At 27.2% G+C, this 19,720-nt stretch overlaps 1 protein-coding gene across 1 annotated transcript in view; it reads right to left on the bottom strand.

Annotated features, from left to right (window-relative positions):
• The window catches only part of LOC107165282 (prolyl endopeptidase FAP-like), a 277,903-nt gene that overhangs the window by 254,815 nt on the left and 3,368 nt on the right, over positions 1 to 19,720 (bottom strand). Inside the window, exon 2 of the mRNA XM_089219077.1 lies at positions 11,817 to 11,948. Coding sequence (XP_089075203.1) covers positions 11,817 to 11,942 — 126 coding nt within the window. The 5' untranslated portion in view covers positions 11,943 to 11,948. The remainder of the gene's footprint in view (positions 1 to 11,816; positions 11,949 to 19,720) is intronic.

The following is a 19,720-nucleotide window of genomic DNA, read 5'->3' as shown; positions in this document are numbered from 1 at the left end:
GTGGAGATCTGCACAGTCAAACACCTACTCATCGATTGCTACAAATACTTAGACTCAAGATCAAAACATCATTTACCCCAACAATTAAGCGAAGCTCAAAATAATCAACTTCTTAAAGGAAATCAAATTATATAACTTAATTAAGCCTTTATTAAATGTTAATTATATATTTAAAAAAAAAGAAGTCTACAACTAATGACCCAGTAGCCGATGTTTATACGTTCAATAAAAAAATAAAAAAAATAACGGATTTTCTTAAACGTACTATTTAGAATTCACATTCAACATTGAAATAAAATATATAGCCTCGAACAATTTTTTGAATGCTTCTTTATAAACTAAAATCAATAAACAAAGAAATCTAAAAATAAACACATCATTGTAAGATAGCAATACCTACAGCATACATCCACTCAAAAACCCGAAAAATAATTGAAAGTAAACTTCCATATAATGTCACTATAAAGCTCAAATTATTCGATTTCTTCGATGTTCTCGGTAGGTAACACATTTCGGTTATCCCTTTGAAATATTAACACACAATCAATTCCCAAGTCTATTCAAATACGCCACTGCCAGATTAAATCGAGAATCGTGTTTCCTGTCGAGGTGATTTTGGTGGTAGGATTGAATTGATATGTAATTTTATTACATTCAAAACGACCACGCCCTGGACGCAGTGTGTCTGTCACACGAATACATACAAAGAGCCATTTTTGTCTTTTTTATCCCTACGGGGTACTTGCTTAGTTGAAAAAAGCCACCCGTTGACCTATCATCGAGATACTTAATTTGCAGCGAATGAAAAAATAGTAGGTATACCTAATATTAAGATAACTTAGAGATAACCCAATTCTATTTTTCCTACAACTCGCGTTTTTACAGTCATACTTACTGATTACTTTAATCATTTTCTATCAATCATAGTTCAAAGAAAAGTAATAAAATTGTAACGTTTTTTGTATGTATGTATTTACTTATTAGTTATTTTTGTATTTTCTTTTTACTCTCCAGTAGATAATAACAACAATATTAACATTTAACATACAAATCAAATATTTAGTAAATACACAACTACAAGTGACTGTATAATGAAAAATAAAAAATAATATTTATACGACGCATTAAATTTAACTAAATATTGAAGTTCTTTCCAAGAAAAAATACACCAAGTTCGTTGTTTTTTTAATTATGACGAAAAATACTTTCTTTCACATATATATAACATGGTTTTAGTCTGTTCCTCAACAAAGTCTGTTAACTTCACACTTGTTTGCATGTAAGATGTTTAATATTGTATAAGTGTAAAAAAAATATATAATGAACATCAATGATTTAGAGATTTACGTGTATTCAATTAAATATTAAAAAATAATTTAAGATTCAAAGAAAATATATAATAATGTATTGATTTCATGACATTCTGGTATTTAATGTATATAGTATATTATGTAACTTTATGACTACTTTTAAGTTAAAAAATTTAATCTAAAACTTTCATTATTAATTTTTTAAGGTAGAGAATTTCATTTAGTTGACACTCTAAAAAGGACGTTACTCGATTTTTGTAAACATAATCAAAAACAACAGACATTTATATACATTGGTAATATTGTTTTTAATAAAATTTACTTTTGTTATTTCATTTAAAAACTTGAAAATGAAAATGTATAATATTAAATACGTCATCATTATGTTATTATTATTAGGTACTATAGTTATTGAGCGAGTGTTGTTGACAAATTTTTATGAGTTATATTCCATTGATGGGACAAAAGTTTAACTGAAAATATTCTCAAAATATTTATGCATTTTTAAAACACCAAAATATTTTAATTCTATAAAATAAAATTAATACTAAAACAAACCCATAAATTTGAGAGCAATTAAAATTTAAAATACTATTTGATTTTCAAAAAAGTGTATTTGTATGTAAAAAGCAGGTAAGTGGGTATCGCTCTGCTGTATATTGGTGGTGGGGGGCACCTCTGACTAGGGTTGGTTAAATTTTAATGCAATGATAGGTATCATTGTATACGAAAAACAATTCTGAACGGAGACGGTTTATCTGTCAAGGATATATTATAGATTATCAAAAATTTTCAAATTTTAGATTTAAAAAGAAAATTTTTTTATGAATTCTAGCTTAAAATAATTTGCGAATTTTCGTGATTTTTACGTATGTTGTCAAAATTAAAATTTAAATGCTTGTAAAAAAAAGTGTGACTATGCATTTCTTTTATTTTTCAACTGCTGTGGTTAAAATATTTTAGGAGCTTTGTATTAAATTTTCAAATCTTAGAATTAAAAAAAAAAACTTTTATGAATTTCAATCTAAGATAATTTGAACATTGCCGTAATTTTTATGCATTAAGTCAATATTTGAACTTCAAATGCTAATAAAAAAAAATCGTGCATATGTATTTTTATAATTTTTTAATCACTATAAGAATAACTTATGAGGAACTTTGTATTATATTTTCAAGTATTTTGATAGGGCCAAAAAAATTTTATCGACACTTAAAAAAAAAATTTCAGAAAAATTGTAAATTTCAATTGTCTATAAATACCTCCAAAAAAGTCAAAATATTTTGAAAATTAAATCATGTAAAGAAAATGCCAATCTAAATAACTGGTAAAATTTTCAAGTATCTACGACTAATACTTTTTGAATAATAACAAATGTTTAAAATCGTTTGAGGATAAATCGTTATCGTTACGCTATTTCGTAAAAATTTAAAATTCAAACGCACTTAAAATTTTTCCTATAACGACGCTTCGAGTTTTCTCTATAGCTATTTGCAGGAAAACTTATGGAAAACTTAGTGTTGTATTTTTAATCCTTAGTTATAAACAAAAAAAATGTTATGATTTTTCAACTTCAAAATTCTTGCAAATTTTCGCGTTTTCGATTTCGTAAAAATTTGAACTATAAACGCTTATAAAAAAAAATTGTGCCCATGTATTCTTATAATTTTTTAATCACTATAAGGATAACTTATGAGAAACTTTGTATTAAATTTTCAAGTATTTTGATATGACCAAAAAAATTTTATCGACACTTAAAAAAAAATTTTCAGAAAAATTGAAAATTTCAGTGGTCTATAAATAACTCAAAAAAAGTCAAAATTTTTGAAAATTAAACTGTATATAGGATACAGAATTGAACAAAGAAGTGTATGTAAGTCTTAGCTCGGCCTTAAATGTTTTGTATGATGACGTAAAATTACGGCAATTTTCAAATTATTTTAAGCTAGAATTCATAAAAAATTTTCTTTTTAAATCTAAGATTTGAAAATTTTTAATAATCTATAATATATCCTAGACTGACAAATCATCTCCGTTCAGAATCATTTTTCGTATACAATGATACCTATCATTGCATTCAAATTTAACCTACCCTAGTCAGAGGTCCACCCCACCCCCAATGTACAGCAGAGCGATACCCACTTACCTGCTTTTTTTAATTTAAAATTTTTTTTTGAAATATATTTCTAGTAATTATTTTGGTTTGAAAAAAATTAAAAAATAAATTTATATAATCAGATTATATTATTAATATACAAAAAAAAAAAATCGTTTTATACATATTTCCACTTCATTTTTTTGACTACCAGAGACATCAAGTAAAACAAAAAATGTAGTTAATCCAAATGCAAGTTAACAACACTTATCGTATTTACAAATTAAAGGCTCCTGTGTAACCTTTTATTGGTTAAAAAATAGATCGAAACAAATTTTTTTTATTACTTCTAACTAGAATATTTGAGAAGGAATGAATTGTAGAGTATAAGAATACCCTCAAGGGTACTGACCGAACATTGTATTGCTTTTTGTTGAACATAATTAACTACCGTGAAGCAAAGTTCTTACGTTTCTTTAAAACAATACAAACGAAAAAAATCTTCCTTCGAAAAAAACAATATACTATTACTATGATAGGCGTTAAAATCAAGAGCCGTAAAACGAATTTATTGCGCATCACTCTATTTTTTTCTGGTATTCTAGTTGAACCATATATTCAATACTATATGTTACATTTTTACTGCACTTTTATAGCTCTTATTTAATACTTAAGCCATTGATGGATTGAAAACGTAAACACTAAGATTTATGATGACCACTAGACCTTACCAATTTTCTGATTTTCGATCAGTAATATAAAATCTTTGTTTTAGAAAAAAGTATATTTCATCACGTGTAAATAAGATTGACATATTTTTCAATCAAATAAGTATTAATTTTAAAATGTTCTATAAAATGCATTTATCTTAAAAATATTCAACAAAAATCTACATTATAAAATATAACCTAGGTAACAAATCAGTTAATAGCTTATAAACTAAGTTCGAATATAGCCTCGTCTAGTTTATTCTGTCTGTATTGCCGAATACAGATTTTCTTCGAAAACATTTTCAAAATAAATTAGACCTAAATATAATTATTAATAACAAATTACACCTGTAAAGCACTTTGCTCGACAAAACTGAACTTTTTTCGTTATTTTTAACAAAATATTATCTATTTCCAACCTAGTTATTTTTTTAATTTCAAACTAATTCCCAATGTAAAATATTTTATCGTTTAAATTTCTAATATCTAAATTCTTAAAATTCTGAATGGAGTGATGAATCTATTAATTTTACAACGATGTATGGGTGAGTTTTTGTTTATCTATATCATCGCTTTTTGGAGCAAAAACTGTTGTGATAAAAAGTTGTATATTGGTAAAAAATGTAATCTATTTGATACATAGTTGTATCAATAGAAGTCTATTCCGAAAATTAAAAAAAGAATCACAGAAAACCGGAATATTAACGCAATATCTGATCTTGACAAAATCGATTTTATTTTTCAAATAATCATCAGATTTTAAAATCGTACTATACACTTAGTATTTAAATTATAATTTTCTATAACAAGATATAAATTCTAAAATATCTAATTTTGAGCCTTTAAACATATGAAATTTTCAATTTCTATTCGATTTATATTCAAATAAAATATTTCATTAATCAAAAATCATATTTTATGCTTAAAAGTTAAAATGTACTAAATATAATGTTATATTATACATACCAGTGGTGTACGCAAGGGGGGGGGGCTAACGGGCTGAAGCCCCCCCCCCCCATTGCCCGTATTATTGTATTATTATTATTTTTATTTTTAAATCTACCGACGATTTAATATAGTACATATCTAAGTGTGTATTTCCCCATTTATTACAACCACGGACTAAGATACCATATATTAGTATATTGTATATTATTACTATAATTAATATCTTTAATTGTGATGACGACCACAATCCATAGATATGTAGATATCTATAATCTATGATTACAACCGAACGTACTATGTTACCAACAATCCGAACAACGTCAATCTATAAAAATAGCCAACATTCCGATTTCCGATAATTTTTCGACTTTCGTTATTATACTTATCAGTTATCTATGTAATTTTGGAAGTTCTACAACAATTTTCAAAAACGTCACCTAAGCGATTACATTTATTAGATTGGACTAAATAAAAATGTTTAAACAACAAAATGGGCAATAAAATACATATAGTCCAGTCTAATAAGTTTAAAATATATTTACACTATTTACAGTCATTGTAGTTTTTATTAAATCATAACCTTATACCGGAGACTAATAATTTCTAATATTAGATGTATTACCAAATTCATAATTATAAGAATACTAGTCTTATTTATACTTATATTTTTGTAAATCTTCATTATTAATTTTTAAGGAGGTATTAGAGTTGTTCTGTACACCATATTTATGTTTCACAACATATATGATCTAATAAATCAGAGGTAAAAAAAATATTTACATACCTAAAAGGGTGTTTCTAATTCAAGGATATCACTAGGTAAATCCATTTTCAAGCCCCCCCCCCCCCCAATGTAAAATCCTGCGTACGCCACTGATACATACTATATAACATAAGGTATATTATATTATACGTATATACTACGTATATATATAACTTACATAATATATTATGATACATTAGAGTATTGTTTTAAAAAAAATCCTCGAATCATATACAAATCTGATTCATACTCCATAGTTTTAGAATATTATATACTCTTTTATACTTCCAAGATAATTTTTATATTATACATATAGGTAATATTTTTGTATAAGTTTTTATTTATGAACAAAATATGTAATATTTCCTTAAAATGTCAACTTCAAAGACAAGTCTACATTTTTTTAAATATTTGTTTTGTTATCATTATTATTTGTGATTAGATTTACTGCATACAACTGCTTGCGTGTCATATTACACATGCTTTTAGAAACATACGCCAATATACACACTTATCGAATATCATATTATTTATAAATTGCATCGTATAAATCTTATAAACAAAATTATTGATTAATAACTATACAATATTAAATATTAATTGATATTGACGATATTTCATACATTTTTTACATTTTTAGGTCACTAAAGAATGTTTTTTGTTGGTCATCTTTGATACTTCTTGTGTCATCGCTCATCTTATATCCAACAATTATTACATAAAATATGCGATATTTTTTACAAAGATTACTTCAAATAGAATAATAAATTACTAAATACAGTTAAATTATAACAATCGTAAGAAATAAACTGATTTGTCCAAGTCAACCCGGCTCAGAATCGTTTTTGTAAGAAATAATTTGATATTAAATATAAATGTAACATATTATTCATTACTGTTAATTTTTAATGACAATGTACACTCCAGACAAAAAAGTGACTCACTGTTTTTATGTTTTCAGTATAATTACTAAAAAAAAACAAATAATCTCATGGTTAAATAAAAATAAGTACATAACATTATTATATAATATAATATATATTTGATTATTTTAATTCCCGGGCCAAAAAGAATATCTTTTTGCTTTTTTAGATTCTGAAACGTAGATTTCTATTTTTGTTTTATGAAATGCTAATTTGCAGAAGTGCGCTTTTTATGCGAATCCACGCACCGGAAATCATGGTAAATCACGGATTTGGTTTTCCAATCAGTTGTCTGTTCTTTTATCTCACTTACTGATTTTACTGAAGGAAGTTCCACGTCATTTTTAGAGGTTTAATGAATTAATATAATTCAAAGCCCTCCACGAGGAAACGAAGTACCTCTCGTCATTTTATCTACACAGTATATTCTAATATTGTGCCCTTAAATCCACCACTGCAATACAATAACGGTCTTAAAACATTATATTGCTGCTAAAACCAATCATCAATATACAACGAGTACATACACATTAAATATAACTACTTACTAAAAACTGCTATAGTTTTAGCATCTGTAACTAGCTTTGAACAATTTTCATTAATACCAGGACTATATCTGCTGGCCACGTCTATGCAGAATTATCCGTAAGCATCAAAACTTTAGTCTGTAAATATGTATGGATATATAAAAGTTCTTAGCTTATACTTATGGAATTTTCTGTAAAATTATAAAGTATTATTAAAGAACAATTATTATCGTTATTGCGAAAGTTTAAAGCTGTAAAATCGAGGCATTTTTATTCTCTTCTTTGACTCTACTCGATAGACCACTATTTTTTTCAATCCTCTAAAGCTATTTTACCATCATTTTCAATTTTAAGGCGACTAAAACTAAAGTCAAATTTATGATTGTAAAATATATATCTGTGATAGGTACAATTAATATAAAATACTATTTCACTATAAAATATTTACACATATTATGAATACCTTCATATTGTGGTACTAACATTGTATTTATATTATATATTGTTTTTTTAGTTCATTAAGATATGACAAATAGTACCTACTATATTATAAACTTTGTCTATACAGCACCAATATAACTATTATTTGTTTGATTAAAATCAAAGTAATGTATATTTAATATTTTAATTGCATCTTTCTAACGCTATCTTTGCATGAGTATATCTCAATGTTTAAACTTTTATTTTTTTATTTTTTTATTTGAATTCAGCCTCGGCAACTATGGCCATTGGCAACTATGGGTTTAACTTTAAATTATTTACATGTTATATAAGTTGCATATTAAATACTATTGATAAGGTTGGACTTAGTAATAAAGATTATTATTAGTCTTATGTTGTGTGGGTGGAGTCCTTCTAACAAGATGTTTGGGATGCCTGCTTCCCGTCTATCCGTTTCGTATGAGAGGCATTCAGTTATGATGTGTTTGATTGAGAGAGGAGTACCACATGCTGTAACATAGGGGGGGAGGGGGGTCTTTCTTCTTCACCAGATGTTGGTGAATTAGCGATATATGTCCTATATGAATTTTGTTGACTGAGGTTTCAACTTAAAATAAATAGGGTTTTAAATTGTAATTTTAACCGATTACAACGTTATATGTAGTATACGATACTAGATACAATAAACATATTAAAAGGTAATATTATTAAATGTATTTTTTATTTGTCTACAAATAATATATTCGTCGAAGAAATTAATTCACATAATACGTATTAATATCATAAATATATACGTCTAATATCAATTTTCGATTATCCAATCTATCTAATCGGCAAGTTAAGGATAAAAAAATACTATGGCGTAATAAAGCTATTTGAAGTCGTACGTACTCGTAAAGCTTATAATTTGTATATTTATCAGTAATTTATCTTTATGATATCAAACTTTTTTAGTTTTAGTGAAGTTTAAGTGAAGTCATTAGTAAATTACGGATAAATATACAAATTATAAACTTTATGAGTAGCTTAAGTTAACTAACCTAACCTAACCTTTGGAAAAATAAAATATTATCCAAAGATGATTTTTCAGAGTACGAGTATTTCCTTATTTTTTTATACTGTTTACAGACACTTATCAGTTATCCACAAACCACATGTTTGGCATCTGCAATGTGAAATTATAAGTTGATATAATTATTTGAGCACTCATGACTGTCTCAAACCAAGTCAAGCTGCTTGCTGTATATTTTTACATGTTTATTAATTTTTTTTTTTTTAATTTAATTTAACTAGTATTTCTTGGCCTTGTATAATTCCTAGCTTCCTTGGATTTTTAAATGTTAAACATATATTAAGCTAAAATAGTTTAGGACATTTAAAATTTAAGCCTATAATATTGAGACCTTTAGGAGCTAACATTTTTGTGACTGACTCACTGAATCAACATACAAATGAAGACACTTTCTTTATAGGTAAAAACATGATATTATTTTTCATATTACATAAGTGTAAATAATGGCGAAAATCTGAAAATTACAATAGTGCGGATTTAAGGTGGAAAGTTCTAAAAACCTAAAATAATAATAATTTACTATGGCAAACAAATAATAAGTGCGTCGACTCGTAGTAAAATGAAATGAATTTCAATTGACGCATAAAATATTTTTATATGACACAAGTTGTATTTACGTACAATGGTTATAATTAATTTATACTGCAATCGTTTCCTGTTTCGCTTTAGTTGAGATATATTATACAAATCTTATGGATACATTAAATTACAAAATATTGCTTAAAATAAAACAACAATAAAATTAAATGTTTGGACTAACATATATAGATACTATATTATAAATTTATTCTCGTTTCTCATAAAAATTCTAATTATGTAGCATATCATATTTAAATATATTTTTATGAATTTTGTAAAAAAGAAAATTGCTAACAACACTCACATATATTATATAACTGACCGATTTTATACCAAAAAACAACACGTTTAAAAGACATGTAACTGTTATAACTTATATTGTATAACACTTCATTTAAAATCAACTATGATGATGTAAAAATAGAACGAAAACCAATAATTCAATCACATATTAAAATTGATACATTTTATGTAATATGCCCACGTCAAAATACTACCAAGTGATTTTGTTTAAACTAACATTTGAGCTAGAAATGAGTTTATAATTAGAAACACCAATTCTTCAGTGGTAAAGATTTCTGAAATAGTTTGAAGGAAGCCATATTTTTTTCTTCATTAAAACCCACATTATTGTTAGTTTTTGTACAAATTGAAAATCAAAACAGTTTTCCTTGTCTCATAATTTGTAAATTGTATTGTATGTACTTAAGTATGTGTCATCAAATACCTTATGAATGTAATAATTAGTAGATAGGTATATCAATCAACTTATTTTTCAAAATAAAAATAATATACAATTATGACGTTTTCTGTACAGTACAGGAAACAAAAAAAAATATATATTTTTTTTTTAATTGATATTATATTATGTATAAACTAAAATGCATGTTAGTTTGAATTTGAAAGTTTGAATTTAATTAATCACTAATCAGTTTTATATATTAATGCTATATGATTATACAAATGTATAATACTATCTTACAAAATAATTTATATGCATATCGCATATTTGTTAATGGTGTTGCATGTAAGTTGAAAGTTTTGTTAAAATTATAAAATATTTTTGTTATAGATGCATAAAGTATAAAACTATTTCACCAAAAACAGATGGCTTATGAGTTATAAGTATCAATATATTTAATTAGAAATATATCAAAATAAAATGATCATTCAACATTCATAAAAGTTTTGAGTTAAGTAAGTACCTACAATTTTTTTGTAAAGATATTATGTTTATCTATATGAAACATTCAGAAAATAATATGCAATAATATTATTCACTAATTTAGAAAAATGGCTCAAAGTACGAAATAAGTATTATCAAATGTTAAATTGTTAACTTCAAGGAAACTAAATGGTTAACCTTCAACAAGTATTTTCCAAAATGCATGTTCTTTCAAACACATAAAACGCATAGAAATATAGTTAGTATAGACGTAACGTATCTGTTTAAAATTATATGAAATGATTAACGCTATACGGATAAAATGTATAATGATCAATTTCTAGAAAGAATAACTCTAGTAAAATTCTATAGGGAGTTGTAAATCACTTCAAGTATTTGAAGAGATAATTAAATTTCTTTAAAAGTTATATCCAGGCAATAACGGAATTTCCCAAGACAATAACCATAACACGCGTCTACAATTTTAAGCCTACCTTTACTTATTGCACAAAACTAGCCGAGTATAGTTTGTAAATAACGCAGGATTGAACTAAAGACCTAACTTAAAATATCCTTTTTAAATTCATCTAAGTTGTTTTAAAAATAAATATACTAACCATATTTAGCACTAAATGTTATAAGTTGCAACTGAGAGAAAATTCTTGGATTAAAAATGGTAGGAAGAGTATTTATCAAGACTTTTTTTTTTTTTGTGTTTCAAGAAAAGCTCCATAACTACTTTCACATTACACCAGAGCTACCTACGTAAGTTTCATAAGTACATTAATAAATCAAAAACAATAACAATTGTTGACATTCTTTTTTTTACTCAAAATTCGTATAATTGATATTTTTTTAATACAGTGAAACCTCCTTTAACGGACACCTCTCAATAGCGGACATCTCCAAATAACGGACGGAATTTTGGGAACGGTGAAATGTGTACTCACTGTATTTCCCCTCTTAATAGCGGACACTTCCAAATAGCGGACGACGTTTAAGCGACCAAGAATGTCCGGTATTTAAAGGTTTCACTGTATCTATATTTTTGTTATCCATTATACAAAAATATAATCAACAAATTATAATATCATCAATATTTTCCTTTTAGTAAGGGATAATATGGAGTAGTTGTTGCTGTATGCTAATTTGTTTAGAGGTCTACATAATATATATATATATATATATATAAATCACCATAGGTTAGGTTATATCCTATATAGGTCTTATATCATTCTTCAGCATTGTTACCTAATTTATTCCTAATAAAATTAATTCTACTTACCCCGATTCTTCCGAGCAGCAATGCGTCCATTTCACATTCAGCAACTGGATTTGCAACTGCTGGTGCTGGTGCCGGTTCATTGATAATATTTTCTTCAGAATGAACGGTTTTATCGATATTACTCATTGTATTCTAAAAAAACAACATTTTTTGTTATCCATATATACTCTTAAAACAGACATCATACAATCTCACAGTCAGTAAAGGTTTTATAAAAACCAATCGAATCCCTTTCCAAAGTTTTAAAAGCTGGCCACTTTTAAAATTAAAATATATAAAATCATCTTAAGTATCTTATCTCAAGACGTTTTAAAAAGTTGTATGCTCTTGTAGTCTAATTTATCAACAAAAAAATTGTTGATCGGAACTGAGTCCGATCAAATAATAATTGATGAAGTGGTTTCTAAAATAAAATATTTAATTACAATTAAAAATAATAACTAATAATCAGTGGCGGATTACCCATTAGGCTCGTGAGGCTCAAGCCTAGGGAGGCAATTTGTAGGGGGCGGCAAATTTATTGTTTCGTGTTATTTTATTTATACGAACGAAAAAAAGAAAAATATAATGGCATTCAAATGGGGTACTCATAATTTTTGGTATCTGAAGAAATGAATGGCTACTTGTTTCTTGTTATAACTTGCATTAATTACCCAATATGTATCATGAGAAATACGCAGCCGCCAAATAAAAATAAGGCATTTTAAATTAATATCGATTTAATATAAACTGATCGACGTTGATGATTCCGCGAGTAAATATAAATAAAATTATCAGCGGAAACGTTTGAATGTTCGACGTTTGATGAAATTATCGATTGCAACTTGTAAGATTTATATTATATAGGTAATATAATATTTGAACTAAAGTGTATATTAATAATTATTCAACCATAGTACCTACCTTTGAACTATTTCTCACTCACGGGACGGCTATATCACTATTCCTTTCAGCGTATTCAAATTACAATTTTTGGATAGTATTAAAAAAGGGGGGTGGTAAACACTGAGCGTGCCTATGGGCGCTGAGAAGGTTAATCCGCCACTACTAATAATGAGATATATGATTTTAATAAAATGTAATTTGGTAATAAAGTTGTTAAATTTAATAAGCAATATGAGCGAACAAAGCACATTTTTTAATTTTGGTGGGCCCTTAAAACCTTTCCCTGTACCAAAAATACGACCTATCGACCCCTATTTGTTGCACATATAACTCGTATTGTTATATCTTTATATGAATAAATGTTTTGTTTAACAAACTGTTCATATATGTAGAGACAAAAATAATTCAAATCATCTACATTGCAATATAATTTTATACTCATACAAAATCAAATTATTTGGATAATATTAAAAGATAACAATACGTACTCCTTATAATATAGCGTCATGACCAAGAAGAATAGTAGATTTAAATGAAACCGTCTGCAGCCAAGTCACTTTTGAAGAACAAATAGACACGGAAAAAATTGACAGTTACACGCCTACGCGAGAAAAGTGAATAAAAGAGTTATAGTGGCAAGACTTTTCCAGGTGGCTCATTTAAAACTCACAACGCGTTATGCATCTTATGCACGGGACGTCATCGTCAGTGTCGTTACAAAAATTATATTCCATAAGTTATTTTAAGTTTGAGAATAGGCACTCTATACTTTATTACACAATATATACTCATTCGTTTTGTGTAATCATTATATTGTGCGCAATAATGACATTATTACAACACAAAGTTATTAACCCAATAACCCAGCGCCAATAAATGTAGATTTTTCGTTATTCACAGTCACGCCATATTGTCTTTTCTATCTTGATGACTTTTGAGTAAATCTGCGGACTTTCAGCACCGGAAACGCTGTTACCTTCGCCTACTATATCCTGCCAATGAGTTACGAAGACGTATGAAATAATAGATTTCAATATACTATAATATAGAATCATAGAACAGTCCGTGGATCTGCGTTTCGATTGTTCCTGGGTCATGAATCGACTACAAATGATTAAATTGTGACTGAGGTGACACCGTGTTATATCTATACGAGTACTCCACGACGATTCCGAAAATAACCAGCCCCACGGACCAATCAAATTCGAGAAGCAATTATCACCCTCCCTCCCACTACCTACGAAGTTTATCAAAACGTGGTCAGCCAACACTTACTATTTCTACATATCGCTCCAAAAATCTTTAACGATTCATTATTATTATTAAACTTCCATTGCTTAATATTATTCGAATTTAATCTCACACGTAATAAATTATATTTTTTAAAAACCATACATAATTGTATTTAATTTATCCACCCCAATGCGAGCCGATTAGGCTCTTTCAATCGATAAGGACTTTTAAACCTGTACGACTGAAGCTGAAAATGGCTAAAATGCTATCATGTAAGTATAATTAATATATATCTACACAATGAATTCAACACAACAAATTTTGAATTTTGTTTGTAATTAGTGCTTTTCTTAATTGATACTATATTTACTGGCTGACTTTTCAAATGTTATAAATTTATAATATAAATAAAATACTATATGTAATATGCCTCCGTACATCATTAGACAAGCACCTATATTTATCTGTTTATGTCGTGTATAATTTTGTTTTGAGTTTAACTATACCATTATACCATTAAGCTCATCAGTTCTCAACCTTTCTGTTAGTACATGCGACCCAAGATATTTACCGATTTTCCACGTGACCTTTTTTAAAATAAATACCCAAATGAACTATGGGGTGCATGCCACCACACCCACTTAGATTTAACGACAAACAGGCAACCGCACTTGAATATCTACCTATATAACCTGGATTTATGGCTTTCAAAAACAATATTGTATTACTAATAGTATTTTCTTGATTTTGTGGGCTCAACTCTTTTTGTGCAAAAACATCGAATAATTAATATTATTAATACCTAAAATGAAATATTATTTAACCATTAAGTATAAAAAGGCTTCTATAATAAACGTTCAAACGAATTTGAATTTATTATACTATTTATTGAGATGTTTGAAATTTCCAATTTCATAAATATCACTTTCGTGAAAGATGAAATATCATTACAATTATATACAACAAAGCGGTAGCGTAATATTAGGTACATTTTTTAATTGAAAGACGGGCGATATGAAGTTAACCCACTATAACAGGACTACCAAGACTTAAAGATATACAATAAACGCAATTAGAAAATGAATGCTCATGTTTACACCTAAATTGTGTAACAATAAATAATTTTAAGGGTTATTTTATTTTTATATAAGACCATTTGAATTAATCGATTTGTAGTAAAACGTTTCAACATTGAATTACGATTTCAATGTTGTTTAATTAGTTTAAATTAAGTCAACTTTTAAAATTGATCAAAATAAACTATAAAAACTAAAAATTCAAAAATATCAAATGTTCACAAATGGCACAAATAGTTAAGACATTTAAGAAATTATTTTGTGTCTAAAAATGTCCAATATAAATACTTGGTAAAGACATACACTACCTACTAGACACATTACTAGGCATCTATTAGTTATTTTGGCCTAGGCAGTCTATAAAACTCCAGCTAACAACTAGTATAACGTTTCTAATAAGCTTGTAATTCAGATTATGTTGAATTACCTTCCCTCCTAACAGATAGCCACATTAGGTGCACATACATCTTATAACATGAAACACACGAGGAAAATGTCCCTGGGACATCCAGTGATACAAACCATGATATTTTTTTTTATTATCATTTAAATTAAATTATTATGTCGTTAGATACAATTTTAAAATATCACTATCAACAATGTTACTGGAGACTGGAGTTATATTAACACTAATATTTCTACTCGCATATGTTATACCACAAATATTAAAATTGAAGTATCAACAGTACGAATAGGTATACGAGTATGATTTTGAATTTAAAAATATAAAAACTAACTCTCAATGTAAAATCACTTTAAAAAGTCTATACAGGTTATTATGCTTTAGTGTCCAATATATAATTTAAAAACAATATTTCTATCCTAGTTTTCTTTAAAAGAAAAAGAAAATTTTTTTTAAACAGTATTTTACTAAAGAATGATATTACACAAGTACACAAATACTATAAATCTACTTATATCATTCTTGTTTTTTTTTAGATTTCTGAAATGAAAAATTCACTTTTTTATTTCCTAATGAGACGTAATTCAGGTTAAATTAATGATTTCCTCCTTCGAATCCTTTTGAATAGCAACTGCCAACTGTTGTAATTTAGGTTTAAAGTTTAAACTTGTAGTGCAGCAATGCTATATTTTGCTGTATTCATACAATATGTGATCAATGAAGTTAAGTCCGTATATTGAAGGACTCGTCTAGTCGTCTTACAAAAAACTGGCATGAAAAGATAAAAATAATAATGTGCTTTGAGTGCTTGAAGCCAATTTTTATTGAAACAGCGTATTTTTTCTAATTTATAAACCTCTGTTTCACTCAAAACAAACATAATATAGAACATGCAATATACGTAATTATTATTATTTTTTTTTAATACATGAAGTATAAATTAATAATGATTTCATTGTTTCATGAGAAGCAACAATGAACATATTGTTAGAAGAAACACATTAATTACTGAAGTCTGAAATGATCTACTAGACGGTGAAGTATAATCTCAAAACCTATATTAACATAAATTTAACAAGAAAGGTGGACAAAATGGGGAGAAAGACATAATAGCTTGATGTCGTTTATGCGAGCGACTTTCATTCGATTGAATAACCCAAATTTCATAACGTTTATGCAAATTTATACATATTAGTTGGACAAAATTTACACAGTCTCTTAGTACATTAGTACTTATATGTAATACATCGTTGGGATGATTTTATATAGTGAATTTAATAGAAATATCAACAAAGTGATAATAGTTATACATAGGAAAAAAATTATGAAAATATATGGATGGTAACTAAATATATTCGTATCGTTTAAAAATTAATATTTAAAAAAATTATCAAGTTTTAAATTAATTTAGTCAAAAAAAAAATCTATATGTTATTTTATTTGTTTAAAACAAATTAACAAATATACTATTAGACTTTTTTTAGTATAAAAAATATAGCTTAATAATTATAATACCTAATAACAATTATGCAAAAATAACATTTATGCAAACTATTAGACTTAAATAAATCTTTTTACCATCAAAATCGATCACACATCTATGCAATCAAGATTATAAAAAAATTTATTTATGCATAATACAAGTGATATATTATACTTACATGTTATAATACGTACAATTACGTATTTATTATTATAAAATAATAATTTCTAAGCTGTAGACTTACTATTATATTATATATACAACATAGATAAATATAAATATGCCCAAATGGTTATAATATGCTCTATTCAGGTAAACTATGGGTCATTCGCCCAGACGAATGACATCCGTTTATGCAACACCTATTTTATGTACGTTGTACATGTAACAAGCGTTGGACGATAGGTTATAGCGCTAAATGACCGTGACCGACTGGCAGGTGCCATGCCAAAAATTTTGAATACCACTACATGGGTTCGTCCTAGGCGGTTTTCATTTAGTTGAATCACCATTCACCCGAATCACATATTGTTTGGGCGACATTTATATTTTATATGGACACATAGTCTGTCAATTATATCGATTGGGAAAGTTTATGTATATATATATATATAAGAGCTTATTATACATCAATTGTTTGGCTGAAAGTTATATGGATGTCTAATATGTCTTATATATTTCATTTCCAGTTTTAGAACCACATGATCAATCTAAGATTTCTTGATAAACAAAACATTATTTTTTTTAAATATTTTTAAATATCATAAAGCTGTTTAATGTTTAGATTTTTGATTAAAAATTACATTAAAAAAAAAAAAAGCATTGCCTAATAGATGAAAATATATTCTTAAGTCTGATTGTTTCCATTTCTTTCATTTATTATGTTTTTATTAAATATTCTTATCGAAATAAATAATTTCATCACCAGATTTCACGATTAAAGTTGAGGGTATAATTTTACCTACTTTGAATTTAAGTCTACAATTGCTTTTCTCTTTACATGTACTGCAGTGGTTCTTATTTTATCCAACGTTAACACTTAGTATGTGCGTTTATGCAACAAAATTTAAAGATACATTAATCCAAACCATTGGTTAACTAGCCCAAATTATGTAGTAATATACTCTACTCAGATAAATATTGAGTCATTCGTCCAAATAAATGAAACTCTTGTCCGATACGTGATTTTCACACTATCACACCCCTACCCCTTCTTCCCATTTACGGTCAAGCTCGAGCATGGTTCCAAACATCACTGCACCCGAAAAATAGTGTTTCCACCAATAAGACACGCTTTTTTGCAGCAAATCCACCATCACTCACCCGTGAGTTTCGACACTCCCCTTACAGGTACGCTATCTTTTACCGAGGATGACTTCTACTTCGACGTGGACGTCAGCTCAGTTTTCCACGTCCGTTAATACCACAGTCACCTTTTTGTCCGTATATACTTGCCCAATGCCTCTGAGGTTGACCCCAGTGACGTCGAAGGCCCGTATAAGTCCAACTCCAGATCTGTTTTTCCCAATTTTATAATTTATTAATAGAAACACCTCAAACACTCGTTACGCTAAGCTGGTACCGCCTTCACACTAGCTTTCCACAATTTTACGTCCCAAGCGTCGTCGAAGATCTCTGGTTTCTGCAACACTAGTCCACTGTTGTAGCATCTAAACAGATCTACTCAACATCCACGGAGCCGATATAAACCAGAGGATTACAATTTTTTTTCAATGATTCAAACATAATGTTATCATACCTATGACTTAACCTATTAACTAATAACCTATATGTGTTTTTTTTTCCAATGATGGTTCAATGTATACTCTACACGATATAAAGTATTATCTGAATATTATAATTTTTTAAACAACGAGTAAATATGACATTTCGAAGTACTAAGCTAGCGTATTGATGGAATAAAATATCATACTTTCTTTTGATAATTTTTACTCGTTATTCATGTTATAATATTATGATAATACATCGTGTATATAGTATATAAAGTAAGATTGGTAAAGCAATCGTAAGACGTAGGCACTATTTTACAGAAAAATTATTATTATTATTGCTATTGCTAAAGTCGCAACTCGTTTTGGCCTTCATTCTCAGAAAATTTAACACACATTAATGTCCGCTATTATATTATGATAGTTTTTTGAGCCAAAATAATGTTTTGTTATTCGGTACACCACTACACCACTACAACTCGACGCGTTCAGCGTGTACAACATCGTATATCCTAACTTAAGTTCTTACAATTTTTAATTTTTTATATTAAAAATAAATTAATACAATTCGACCTCATTTGCATTAATTTAACATATGCTTATGTTGTTATATTAAATCAATATTCATACATACAATTTTTATACGATTCTTACAAAAAATATTAATTTAACATAATTCAAATAATGTAATAAATAATATTTGCAATTCATGACTTTAACAAATAATTGTTTATAATTTTATAAATAATAAATTCAGATTGTAGCATACAACATTTTTACAATTAATTGAAATGAAAAAGTATCCACCCTAAACATTAAGTAAAATATGGTATAGCATTAATAAAATATACAGAATATTATTTACAAACTTAAACTTAATTCAAAAACTCTTTTCTACGAGTAAAAATGTAATATGATATAGTTTTGACAAGTCCACAACTGAAAATGTTCCTTTCAAAACAGTTATCTTATAATTTATAAATAAAGATTTATTGAACAAATATTAAATTCAATTAATATAAAACAAAATGTATTTGAGCTACACCTACTCTAGTACCCTATCTAATTATTTTTCAATTAAATGGGAAAACTAT

Source organism: Diuraphis noxia, unplaced genomic scaffold, assembly GCF_037042655.1.
Source record: "Diuraphis noxia isolate RWA-SAM2 unplaced genomic scaffold, SU_Dnox_SAM2 contig0002, whole genome shotgun sequence".
NCBI classification, from domain to species: Eukaryota; Metazoa; Arthropoda; class Insecta; order Hemiptera; family Aphididae; genus Diuraphis; species Diuraphis noxia.
This window is presented reverse-complemented; position numbering and strand designations above follow the sequence as displayed.